We start from the raw sequence: 14,289 nt of genomic DNA, 5'->3' as shown, positions 1-14,289 counted from the left end.
AAAACTAGGTTAGAGTTCTGAAAGTCTGGGGGGGCGGTTCACCCTCAGAAGCATGACATACCATCGATGCAGTGTGGCCACAATTTCTTCTTTCTCTGAAGCTTCATGTAGGAACCATAGTAGAATGGGATGCATTGCTTACTGTCACACATACACACAATTCTCTGCAAGAGACTCTCCTGAGAGCCAAAGCAAACTGCAACAGTGGCAAAGCAGCTCAACACTGATGTTTGTTCCCAATCCACCTTCCCTCTTCTGTTGTGTACCACTTGAATCCCCAACGAGAACAAAGATCTTAGCAGGTAAGGTTGTATTGTCTGACACATTTCCTCTGCTTCAGCATCTGAGGTTATTGGATCACATGAAAGGGTTTCATGTGGGGTGTCAGCTTAAAGGACGGGGAGATCCTTCCCTTTACCACACATCAGTACCTTTGCTGCATCGCATGATGTGATCCAATGGCTGCATCATCCCCCCGTGGAGTGTGGAGTTCACCCAACAGGAAAAATACATTTACACTATATTGTTGGAACAAATCCAGTTTCCTGTGCTTCAAACTTTTTCTAAGCAGTGCATAGAACTCATTAGTTGGTTAGTTTGTTTGTTTCTCTTGCTTTGCCCTTTGTAGTTTGTGGTTGTTGCTAAGTTTTTCCACACTTATTTATTTATATGTCCATGGCTGCTTTTAGCTTTGAGAGTGGGTAGTCACTTATCTTCCTGTTGCCTGCAGAGCGCCAAAGCCAGAAGTTCTTCCTTCCCTTAGTCCCACACCCATCCTCAGAAATGACTGATAGGGGTTTGGCAGCACGCTTCTCCACCGGAAGCTGGGAAAGCCTCGTGTATTAAGAATGCAGAGAGCATTCACTGAGTTATTCCCCAGAATTCATAAATCATTCTGCTACTGTCTGTGCCTGCTTGCTAAGAGAAAAAAAAAAAAAACAACCCTGAGATCAACCTACTACTGTTCAACATATTACCAAGAAAAAAACAGCCTCAGTAAGTTGCCAGGATTTGTTCGAAGTAGGCAATTTTATGAAAAGCTACATAAATTTGTTTTTCCATATGTTGTACAGGATGCTGATAGTTTAGAGAAGGCAGTAATGTATATTTCCTTGTTTCAGTTGAGTTTTTGCCCAGATGAGGTTTTCTCCCGATTAACTGAAATTCACTAGTAAAATACTAATTTTTATTTTCTTTTAATTATTATCTGTTAAATACTGAATGTTAAATTTGAAATTATGCACCTGGGAAAATATGTAAGTACTGTATGATACAAAGTTCTGTTCATCAGAAGTGTGCAAAATATATTTGATCCTGTAAAATGTGGTGTTTAGCACATGAAACAACTGACTACAGATTTCAGGTGTACCCACTCACTCAGTACCTAAACTTCCATAAGTTCTGTGGGGACTGAAGACAACCAAAGCTTCAAAGATTAGCTTTGATCTAATCCAATCAACTTAAGTGTCAAGGCAGTTGAGTTAAACACATAAATAGTATATTTATGTGGCATGAGACATTATAATTGTGGCATTTAGCTAGGACAGTGATGCCAGATGACAATAACACTCAGAGTCTGGATCTTAAAACAAACCATTTCAGAGAAGGAACAGACTTTTTGCAGCATGGTGGACTTCATACTAAACAACATTTGTATTAGAGTTCATACTCTATATAGTCAGTAAAGCATAAGTTAAATAGATTAAGGACTAGCTAACACATTTCCACAGATAATTTTTAAAGAAACTCCAACATATGAAGGGGGTATTCATAGTAAAATTCCACAGGTGTCGGTATTATGACCAACACTAGTATTTTTCTTTTTTATGGAATTTAAGATAAATTTAGTTCTAGCATAATTTCTTAATTAAATGAGAGCACAACAGTTATACATAGCACAGGCATATACTAAATACTTGAATCTGAATTATAGCTACATTTTGTGGCAGGAAAGCTGAGAAACTCAGGTGTACTTTGATTTCCAAAGCTCCCACTATTCATATGGGGATACAGCTAAACCATGCAACAGTTGCTTTCTGGCCTGCACAGCTGAATTTATTCTTGTGAAAACCAGGATGTGAATTGGAGAGAACCACAACCGGTCAGGGCTCTTTTTGATATGGAGTTCAGCTATTACCACATGTAGGGGAATGTAGTTACCAGAGGACTTGAGACACAATTGAGATAAGCTTAGTCCATTTAAATATGTATATTGAAAAAGCAAGTTTTACACTGAGGAAAAAAGAGAAATACAACTTTGATAGCTGAGATGCCTTGAAGGGGTCAAGGGCCCCAGTGGGCAAGAACATAAGCTCTCTTGCAAAGTACAGGGCAAAAAGGAGTATTAGACAACTTAGGCCTTGGATGATAGGAAGGCCTCTGTGTAGCAAAAGGGAACATCTCCTCTGCATGTTATATAGCACTAACAGGAGTATTACGTACAGCTCCTGTATTCATCCTCATTAAAATATATTAAACCATTTCAAAACATGTACAAAGGACCATAAAAGTAATATGAGATACTACAGTTTACTGAGATTTATGAAAAGGAACAATGAAAATACAGGCCCAAGGTATTTACTCGGTATGAGTGATTCATGCTGTACATGCATTAATACATAGAAACTGCCCCAATATCCAGAGAAGTAATAATGAACATCTTCATTGGTCAAAAAGAAAACTAAAAGTGTGATATTTTTGTTACATGAGAAGGTTTGGATTGTATGCTAGAGCTGTTTTCAACTGGTAATAAAGTGCAAGGTTTAACTGTGATCCTATTACTTTGACACTTACTACTATATTTAATTTGCTTGAAGTGCTTTTTGTACCTGATACCGTATCTTGATGCAATGGTTGTTCTGGTTCAGAAATAATTAAAAACTAAATGTGAAAACAACACAATATCAGTGGTTAAAGGCACATTTAAGGACATGCAGTCTTAATACCCTGCAAATTTTGGATATTGTACCAATTTTTGGGGGATACATTAAGCTAAAGCTCTTGGTCAGATCTGGAAGTCAGTAACTTTGGAAGGCTGAATCTATTTAATTCAGAAAGAAGACAGAGCATACATATTTTTATGGAAAGAAACTACCTGATATAAAGTACACTTATTTCACCATATGACTGAATAAACTGAAATTAGATATTATGCAAAGCAGAAGAACAGGTAATCACTAAAACTACTAGTAACACAGTAAACTCCAAGTCTGGAACCCTTTCTAGAGACAATACACATACAACAAATGTAAGATGTTTTGCTGTGTGTAGGGTTAAACAGTTGTAATGTTACAGTAATGTACTACACACTCTATAAGACTCAATGTTACTGCTTTCTGGACTCATGTCCAGCAATGAATGTGTGAGTCACATCAGAACAAAGCAGTTAAGATTAGGCATTAGATTTAAGATGTCCTTCTTTGCCTTCTTTTAGAATAAATTAGGTTAGTAAAGTTTTAACCCAGCAATTTGTATTAATATATTATATATATATTATATATATGTATATAATATATTATTGTATTAATATATGTAATAAACCCGGCAAAAAAAATTATTTGTATCACATTACTTTTCCTATAGCATAGGATACTGAGGTTGTACTTTCTACATTATTGCTTTAATGCAAGTAGTCTGGTTGACAACATTGCAAGGGAAAAAGACAAAGCCAAACAAACTTGAATCTAACAACATTGAGAGAGCCTTCATGAGTCAGCATATTTCTTAAAATAACTTTATATTAAGTGAAATAACATATTAAGGGAAAAGTAAATATACATGAATATATGAATGTTCTAACACAAGTAATAATAGTATTGCATTTTAAACTTTTGCTTTCCTAAGCTAACAATATGTAGGCAGTTTAACATTTTCCACAATAAATACTCATTTTGTTTAAATCTTCATTTTATATTCAGGAGTAAAGATAAATATAAATTATTCAAGACAGCACCTTACATAAAAAGCTACTACCATAGAACAGATAAATGTTATAGGTTATGTCCAGTCAGAATTATTACCTTAAGTGTAAGATTAGAGAAAGTACTGTAAATTCCTCAAATGCCAAGCACATAATAAAAAGAAGGCAAAGAAAAATGTCTACTCTTCACTACTATTTTAACAAGAATTTTTAATAGGCCATCATTTATATTAAGAATCATCTTACTGAGCATTAAGCACATAGATGTTAGATGGCCAGTACCAGCTAGTTAAGATCCTCTACACAGTAAGTTCCTCTAAAACCAATCATCTGTAATGCATTTGTATTTCTGGAGAGTGAGTTCCATTTTAAAAGCTGTCCAGATGTAGTACTCGCTTTACCTACTCATTCCTCTTTGCTAAGATATATTAGACCAGCTGAAGTCAGATTATTTGAAGCCCAGTTCTGAGTGAACTAGTTCCTAAGCATTTTATAGCTGGACTGCCTATGTCTTCCTTGTCCCCCATGCTAGGACATACTGGTGGATATATAGGCAAACAGGCTGCAACATCATCTATATGAACTTCCCACACATCAAAATACAGGCTATCAGAGCTTTCAGAGTTCCTTAGTGGGTTGCAATAATAACAGATGTGGATAAAAGATCTGGAGTTTTGGTATCTCAAGCATGCAAACATACACTGATACTAATTTCTCTGTAGGAAAAACAATGTAGATCTCAATCTTCAGAGATCTAATCAAATAAAAAGGAACTCCTTAAACTGTATTTGGTTGACTTCAAATGACTTTTTAGATAAAATCTGGCACATACTTTGAAAACACCTGGGACTGTTAATACGTTTCTTCCCAAACAGCCTCTGGCCACAGTTTAAAAAAGCAAAAGTTATTCCAAAGCATTACAGATCAAGCACAGCCTAGTTCAGGCCACAGAATGAGAGGGAGAAAAACTTTAAAAAGAAAAGAAATCACTGAGCCCTGGCCCAGCTATTGGGCTATTTACTAAAAGAGTTCCTCTGTCTGCAAAAGATTACCTACATTGTAGCTTTGTTAGGTTAGTTTTACATGCTACTTTGTAACTCCAGTACTCCAAGACACTTCCTTAGCTCTGCTGCCTTCTTCTCCAACTGCTGAATGTTCCAGTGCCATTGTCTTTTATTTGAACGGAGTTTGTTTAGTTGGCAATGCAAACGTTTTAGAATAGCATCATATCTTTTATTCTGTACCTATTAAATCAGAATAAAATTCACTTCAAAATTTCTTTCAAGTAATTTACAGAGGTGTGTTCAGCTCACCTAACTCTAAGTGTAGATTCTGACATTTAACCAAGTCATTCCACATTTACTTTATAGCTACTAAAGAGTCACAGACAACTCGGAAGCCATTCATCTGACTTATGTCAGATATCTGCTTTAGGACAATAAGAATTATGCCACTTTCTCACCAAGGGAAGAAAAGCTCCATCCCACTAAGAGCTTAAGTGAGGAGTTCGGTGTGGGTATCTGCTCTGTAGATGTCTACCATTTAACAAAGTAAAGCCCAACCAAAAAGTCAGCATCTCACAGCTGTGACAACACTTTGCACATGGAAGATTTCAGGCCCCAGAGTGAGAGGTTAGAACGGAAGGAATTTTCATTCTTTGACAAGTGTGTTTGGATATATGTTAGAGTATAAATGAGGTAACATAGATGGCTGGAGTAGCATCTTCACTGTTGCACTGTATTTACAAAGGTATTATTTTCTTTAAAAGGCCATTTATGGCAATGTGGTACTGTACCAATTTTCCCCTCATCACTGCCTTATGTGGAGACAAATGGCTGCTGCACACAACCCTCTGAAGATTTGCATTCTGAAGTGCAAAAGCATGAAACATTCATTATAATAAAAATGGAAATAACAGGTATTCACTTAATGAAAATTTGGGCTTACTTACCCTAGTTTGAATGGCACATGAGTGGTAGTGTGTAATTATTCTTTTGTCTGCTTATTGAAATGTTATTACACTGTATTTAACATACACATGATGGTATGTATACAGGTGCATCAGAACTACAGCATTGCCAGTGACTTCCTACAAGTCTCACTGTCTAAATTTAATGTATAACTAAGTAACTTAATCACAAATGTTTTATAAATTACACTGCCTTCTTTTACTAATGGTAGGTTGTCTTTCTTCATGTTGCCTGTCTCTCCATTGTAATCCTTCACAACTTTTTAACAGATGCTGTCAGATTCGCTCATGAGAATTGAGTGCTTACGGGACCCAAACACCACTAGGACTGTGTTGTACGACAGTGAAACATCTATGATCAATATTATCTGGGGTTTTTTTAGAAATGTGTCTCTAGCATCACTATTGGGAACTGTCTGGCACATCTGTTGAGGCAGGGAGCACTAATATGTTTACTGGACCGAGGGGAGAGAGAATATTGCTCTTTTTACTGAGCCTTGTGTACATAAAAGTTAACCATTAGAAAAAATTGTCTGGGCACTCGTGGAATCTCCACTGCTGGGCTCCCTCAAGGACATGATAGACAAGCATCTGCCAAGAATAATATAGCTGCATGTTGATATAGGGGAGAGAGTGCAGCAAGGGAATAGACAGTCTTTTGAGCTTTCTTTTTCTTATTATTTTTACATATCAACATATTTTCCATTATTTGTGGATGTCTTTGGTTAGTCTTTATGACGGAAGCCTTGTCCCTGCACAGGTAACCACCCTGATTTATTGTTGCCATCCCTGTCCAAGGCTGTGAACAGGCTCTGCTCTTCAAGAGACAGGGGGTAGGGCTGGTGCTCAGGAAACAGAATGTAAAAGGTCCACAAGTTGCCTTAAAAGTCCATCAGTACCCTGACCGATGAGAAGCATCCTAGTTAGGAATTAATTATAGTTTATTAATTATCAATGTCAGATTGCTGACTTCCCTTGGAAAAAAAAGAAAGCTTAGGCACAAATTCCCTTGCAGAAAGAAATTTCATCAATAATTTTTAACTTTCCAAAATTCAGCTGCTTTAGAAAGGCATCCCAAATTACATTCCTGCACAATATGCCTAGTTGGGGAAACCTTTGTGGGAAACCAGAAATAATACTGAGGTGAAAAGGGAGCACCGGGGCTGTAAGAGTCAGTCTATTCTGTTTGAGTGCCCACTTAGCCATTAACAAGCCTTTAACAGGAATTCTGTAGGCATTTAAGTATAGGGCTGTATAGGGGCCGACTTATGACATATGCTTAAAATCATTGCTGAATCAAGGCTCCAGAAGTCCTATGCAACAGCACTCTCATTAATCAGACATGAGGACTCACTTGTATCTGGAGGCTCAGAAACATGGGAGCTCACATACTCTTTGCAAATTTATGAATCATAGATTCACAGAACAGTTTGGGTTGGAAAGGACCTTCAAAAATCATCTAGCCCAACCCCCTGCCATAGGCAGGGACATCTTTCACTTGATCAGGCTGCTCAGAGCCTCATCCAGCCTGACCCTGACCATTTCCAACGATGACAACTTCTCTGGGCAAACTGTTTAATTCTTTCACCACCCTCCTTGTAAAAAAAAAAAAAAAAAAAATCTCCCTTATGTCCAACCTAGATCTACCCTCTTTCAACTGTTTAAAACGTTGCCCCTTATCCTGTCACTACAGGCCCTGGTAAAAAGTCTTTATCTTTCTTACAAGCCCCCTTTATATAGTCAGATGTTACAATAAGGTCTCTCTGGTGCCTTATCTCCTCCAGGCTGAACAACCTCAACTTTCTCAGCCTGTCTTCACAGGAGAGGTGCTCCACGCCTCTGACCATTTTCGTGGCCTTCCTCTGGACCTGCTCTAACAGCTCCATGTCTGTCTTGTACTGCGGACCCCAGTACTCCAGGCAGAGTCTCATGAGAGCAGTGTAGAAGGGGAGAACCACCTCCATCAACCTGCTGGTCACACTGCTTTTTATGCAGCCCAAGATACGGTTAGCCTTCTGGCCTGCAAGCACGTGTTGCTGGCTCATGTCCAATCTTTCATCTACTAATACCCTCAAGTCCTTCTAGGCAGGGCGGCTCTCAATCAATTTATCACCCAGCCTGTACTGATATCGGGGATTGCCCCAACCCAGATGCAGGACCTTCCACTTGACTTTGTTGAATTTCATGAGATTATGAGGAGGCCAGTTACTTTTGGCTCATGCAGTGCTAGAAGCTGAGAATCCAGGCAATATGTAAAAGTCGTATCACAAGTGCTGAAATCTTGAGGTGGGGACAGTCTGCAGGTTGAGACACCTAGCTTTAGTGGTGCACGTGTGATCTAAATGTCTACATTCTTGGTTTGATCAATAGAAATCTAGCCAATGCATACTACAAAGTCTAGAAAGACCAGATTATGCAGCTCACCCTACTGTAAACACCTACATATGACCGACTGAGCTGATCTCTAGAGTACTTCAACTGCACTAACCACACCTCCAGTGATTATAATGAGAACTCGTCTGACTCATGTGTAGTCACCCATATTTAAACAACCACACGTAGATGTCGGCAGTCTGTAGCTGAATCCCACCACTGCAGTTCAATGAGCTTCACCCATGTGCTTGGCTCATGAATATTCTTTCCTGAGTTGTGCTGAGGACTGCTGGATATTAGTGTCTGCCTGTCCATTGCCAGTTTTTATACTAAAAATTGGACTGTTTTCCAGAGAGCTCTTAATAGAAAATAACCTGAAAGATTCCATTTGTAAACCTGCTTCCTTCTGAGACAAAAAGATCATATAATCCAAACAAATGAAGAACAGATTAACCTTCACTATTTAATTAAACTTATTTTGATAACAGAACTTAACAGTATTTTTAGGCTGCCTAATTTCACTTTGCATTTAGAGAACTTTCTTAGGAGAATGTTGCCTTGATAAAAAAATATTTTCTCAGACACTGAATAGCACAGACCTAGTCTAAAGTGGCTGTGTTTTACTTTTCAGTTTAAAAATACTCTGCTGTTCCCTATTACATGAAAAATTATTTTTTCAACCTATATTTTACAATGGGCAATAGAGCTAACATTAGATCTGTTAATCTTTATATTTCAGGCTTTGCTTATTAAATTTTGTGGCATTTGTTTGAACTAACAAGATAAATGATTTGAAACTTCCAAACTAAAAACTATCTAGACATATAATTTCAGTAAGGAACAAAATATAAAATATAATTCAGTTATTTAAAAAGAGAAGGTTTTAACTATTTATCAGAATTTTATCTTGGCAGCTAATTAGGAGCCACTGTGTTATCCCTAATTTAATACCAGCTCAAATTAGGGAGATTCATGGGAAATCCATTTTCTTGGTGCAATTGATTCTCCCATTGATAAGTTATCAGGAACCACGAGACAAGTCATGAATAATCAATTCAGCAGTGAAATTTAAAGTATTCCCAAGGTACTACAGAAATAAAAACCCATGCATTTGGCTTTACAACCATTCAGTGACCTCCTTCTATTCAGGGCATCATTCCAAAAGTTCACAGCAGAAATCCTTCTTAAAACATTTAAATGTCCTTAACTTCAATTTTTCTCATGATAGCAGTTAAGTTCTGAATTTTAGAAAGACTACCAGTATCAAGAATTTCAGATAGCATGGTTACTGTACATACTTGAATAATGTATGGCCAGCAACAGTGTATAAAGTACTTCAAAACTCATTTGCACTATCTACATTCTGTCAGAAGAACTGTAATTCTATTTTATTCAAATGACTCACCTCAATTTCTTTTCTAAGCTTAGCATGCGTTTTTTTCTCTTCTTCCAGAAAGTCCATTTTTTTATTAATGAATTCTTTCAGTGTTGTGATTTCCCTTTTTAAAAGGGTAATTTCTTCCTGCAGATGTAAGTCAAGATACAATCTCCTTAAAAAGTTGCTCAGTACCTCTATTAAACTCATTAAAAATATTGTATTTTAACAGTCTCACTTCATTAATAGAGATGACATAAAGATCTATAATAAACGTCTTCATGTTAAAATAATTAATAATAACTACATTAACAAAAATTTTAAAATAGTACTTAATATAAGTAACTAAAATAACATCACATGGCTTTAGAAACTTAAGAAGATAATACTTTCAATCTGAAATAAGTAAACAACTACAATAATACAGAAATTTGAGCCCATTTTGGCGGTCTTAATTTTAAATTTTAAAATTTTAAAATGTAATGTATTGCAAAACCAAAGAATAATTAATGTATTTTTGGAGACAGATTATTCTTTCTCATAAGGAAATACAATGTTAATGAGTCTTTATTAATCAGTATTTAAAGACTTACTTGTACAACCAAATTTTCATCAATTTCCATGACTAGAGTAACACCAGATTTTCAATTTTTAATAACACAAGTTGCATCACAGTTGAAATCTGTGACCCCATTTCAAATTCATACTTGTGTTTGCTTGTATATTAGTAGCATTTTGTGGTAAAAAATCCCTACATAGTTGTTTTTGAGAAGTATGGCAAGTAGGGTCAAGAGAAAACATAAGTGTTAGATTAGAATACCAAAATAAATATATTTTACCCCTCTCCTCCTTTATATCACCATCTCATCAAATCTACCTCCCGTTGGCAAACAGCTCAACTGTATTTGTTACCTGACAGCAAAGTTAAAAAATAATACCATGCTCTTACATGAAAAATGTAACATGTCTCTGTTCCACAGAATTCTGAAAAGTGTCCATGTAAGTTTATTCAACAACCCAAAGAAGCCCAGTTTGCCAATTATATAAATTAATTTACAGCTCTGAAATTTTTTTTCATAGCCGAGTTAAACTGATCACATAGAACGAACCTGACTTTTACAATAATATACAGATAACAATGGCTGATGATTTTTTTACCACATACTGAAGCCAAAATTTCTTCAATTAATGTAGCATTATAGATGATCTATATTCCCCACAGTCAGTCCCGCATGAACCGTAAACATATTAGACAAACCAATCAACTATGGCAGAATTATTTGACATAAAAGGAAAATAATCAGAAGAAATATAATACCTGTACTTGTTTTATAACAGATCCTTCTGGATTCTGGAGATCTCGTATTAACTCCTCTTTCTTTGTCTTTAATTCTTGAACAACAGCTTTCTTTTTAGCAAGCTCAATCATAATTGGCATTTTACTTTCCATCTCCCAAAAGAGATGTTTATGAGCCTTTATTTTTTCCCGATACACATTATTTCTTGCAGATGTCACCTCAAACTCTTCTTGTACTGTTTCTGCATCGCACTTGAGCTTACCATTTTCAGAATATAGGGCTCTGACTTCAGCCTCCAGATTTTCACAGTGATATTTAGTCACTTCTATGGCATCATCTTGCAGATATATTTCCCTTTCTGTTGTCTTTGTTTCTGACAGAATGGAATCCATTTCTTTCTCTAGTTCCTGAAACTTTGCCTGTAAAATATTTCAGTGTTCACTTAATAACATTTTTGAGAGGATACTAGGTATCTAGTTAAACAATGTAATTTACATTTATTCAACAGTCTTCTTTGTCACTTGTTTAATGTGGCTTGAATGGAAGGTAGAGTTCTATTTTCTAAAATCACCACTTTAGAGGCACAATGCAAGAATCTTAGACTTTTCCTTTTTGACTGAATCTAAAATATGAAGTAAGTATCATTGAAATTACTTTTAAATCATTGCATTTGCAAGACACACAGGATGCAAGAACCCCAGTCCTAATGTTTGTTTAGAGCTGAAATCTGGTTAAGTCCTAATCAGACTAAAAATAACTAATGATACCACAAATCACTTAAAAACCCACATAAACACATAGATGGGTGTCTGGGGTGGAGATTCTCCTGAAATTTTTAATTCCCCGCTTTGTCACAGTAGTATTTGAGAGCTGGATTAATCCCAGCTGTTTTTAACCCCCTAAGAAATATACATCTAGTTCTAAAAAGGCCTCTACATACTCTCACTGATGAGAAGTTAACAACACAATACTTCGACCCATCAAGAAATCACAGCAACATATATTCATTTATGTTGGAAAAGATCTTTAAGATCATAGAGTCCAACTGTAAACCTAACACTGCCAAGTCCATCACCAAACCATGTCCCTAAGTGCTATGTCTACACATATATCTAAGCCAGGAGGGCTGAACTGCTGCCTCAGAAATGTTTGCTCTCTGATGACTACCAAGGGAGCCTAGATAACTAATACAGGGTTAACATCTGACTTGTAGGTGATGTAAGCTAGCTATAATGAATCCCACCCAAAGTAAGAGCCAACAGTAATGAACTGAAAGAATTAGCATCATGATTTATGTCACCTATTATCTTTTCTCTAATGGAAGCACTATGAGTTCTGTGAAATCTCTTATTCAATGTCTTGAACAGATTAGGACATTATTAACTGTTAAGAACAAGAAGTTTCTGCATAACTTTTAATTTGGAAATCTTGGGCTACGGTTTTAGTAGGGTAAGTATCACTGCCAGCCACCATTTACTGAGAACAGGAAAGCAAAAGATCTTAATGGCAAAGATCCTCCCAATTTGGAAAGGAAATTATTGTTTTCCATGTCTTCTGTGACATGCACACATGGAAATAGACATAAAGATGAAAAAACAGTTCTGCATTCTGAATTTATGTTCCTAATTATTTAACATTGCTGTTCTGCTAACACTAATGCTTGTATGGAATTTCCTAGAGTTTGGGCTTTTTGGAAAGAAAAAGGAAAAGGTATGGAAGGGGAAGAAAATAAATGAGCTAACTTAATTACCTAGGCCTCTAAAGTTCTTCAGGTTTTTTTGAAAACAGACACCCTTGTTTAAATTCTTTGATCACAAATAAATTGTTGCAGCTACGTCATACTATATTATGGGATGGTATATTATTAGGAGAAAGCTTCTTGCAAAGTGTGGCTAGTCAATTGACAGTCCTAAGCAATAAAAGTTTTCATTGCTCCTTCAGAGAAGTTATTTTTGTGCAAAATTTCAAACCAATTATTTTAGCTGTAGAGCTATTCACAGATGTTATAAATGGAACTCTACTACTTCCATCAACATTCTTCCATGCTCAAAAATGCCTGAATGCTATTGTGTCTTTCCTCAGACTAAAATATGTCTCTCAATAGAAATCTGATCTCAAAGGTTAAAAAATAATTGTAAGCTTAATAAATCCTGTGAGAGATTAGCACAGAAATTATAACAGTATTCACAAAAATCACATGTATCCAGTGTTCTATGAAAAATTACTAAATAAAACCAGCATTTAATGACTATTTAGGATACCCACCTCAAACACATAGAAAAAAGTATTTTGTATCAAAAAGATATTAAGAAAAAATTATAAAGTCTGGTAAAAATCTGCCAAAAATGGATGCTTTTAAAATCATTTTTTCCATTCTTTTCTTAGGAAATCACCATTAAAAAAAATCAAAAAGCTCTAACTTTGTATTGTGGTTTTGTTTTGTGGGTTTTGCTCAATTTTTTCTGGGGTTTGTTTTGGTTTTCCAAACAAAAAATAAAACATCTGCTGAAACCTGCTCTAAGGAAGTCTTAGTTGTGTTGCAACCTTGCTAATAACAATACACACACAGAGTTTTGGCTAAGCCTAAATGGCACCCACAGGAACAGAATTATCTGCTTTACACTTAAATGCAAACACCCAGAAAAAATGAAGCACCATCAGCTTCTCTTGCTCATAGGAATACTTCCTCATCTAATGAAAAAATTAAATTAATTAAACTATACTAAACAGGGTTTATTACCTGCAGTTGGAAAAGAACTGTTTTGCTATTTTCTATCTCTGATGCTTGTGAATGCTGCTTCTCTACAAGTTGTTTTACAACTTCAATTAGTGATGGAGAATTTGGCTTAGCCATTTTAGGTAAAAGGGCAGAACTGTAAGGACATAAAAAAGAAGTTAATTGTTTTATCTTCATTCTATTTATCTCCTAACTATTAATGAAAGAGAACAATATTAAGGGCTTTCCTTTGGGATTCCTAATCAATACATCACTTCATTTGGTTCATTTTTTAGTAACAATGACTGGTTACTAACGGGTGGACGCTCAAAACTAATGACTGAGAATTAGAACCCTTTATTGCAGAATTTTATAAACTAAAGTATTTGAACGTTCTAGCTTCTCTGCAGGGCACATCCTCAGTTTGTGAATACAGTCATAGCTCTTAAAAGCACTTCAAGAACATCTGAAATGCATGAGAGCTAAATATAGCCTGAATACTTAAATTATTCCAGTTACCATACTGCAACTGCCTAGTATATTAACTATTCAACTCTCCTTAATGTAAGATAAACTACAGACTGAGAAAACTGCCACATGTAAGTCACAAACTAGTATCATTATAAAGACATACCCCTG

The 14,289-nt window shown here is 35.9% G+C and overlaps 1 protein-coding gene across 1 annotated transcript; it reads right to left on the bottom strand.

Moving 5' to 3' along the window:
• Positions 1-4,255: 4,255 nt before the first annotated feature.
• On the bottom strand, positions 4,256-13,800 carry CCDC122 (coiled-coil domain containing 122). The gene is made up of 4 exons (XM_037377978.1): positions 13,675-13,800; positions 10,955-11,353; positions 9,667-9,783; positions 4,256-5,163 (listed from the first exon to the last, which is right to left on the bottom strand). The coding sequence occupies exons 1-4, from the start codon at positions 13,786-13,788 to the stop codon at positions 4,999-5,001; spliced, it is 795 nt and encodes a 264-aa protein (XP_037233875.1). The 5' UTR covers positions 13,789-13,800; the 3' UTR covers positions 4,256-4,998.
• Positions 13,801-14,289: the final 489 nt, after the last annotated feature.

The sequence above is a fragment of the Falco rusticolus genome, chromosome 2 (genome assembly GCF_015220075.1).
Source record: "Falco rusticolus isolate bFalRus1 chromosome 2, bFalRus1.pri, whole genome shotgun sequence".
NCBI lineage: Eukaryota > Metazoa > Chordata > Aves > Falconiformes > Falconidae > Falco > Falco rusticolus.
This window is presented reverse-complemented; position numbering and strand designations above follow the sequence as displayed.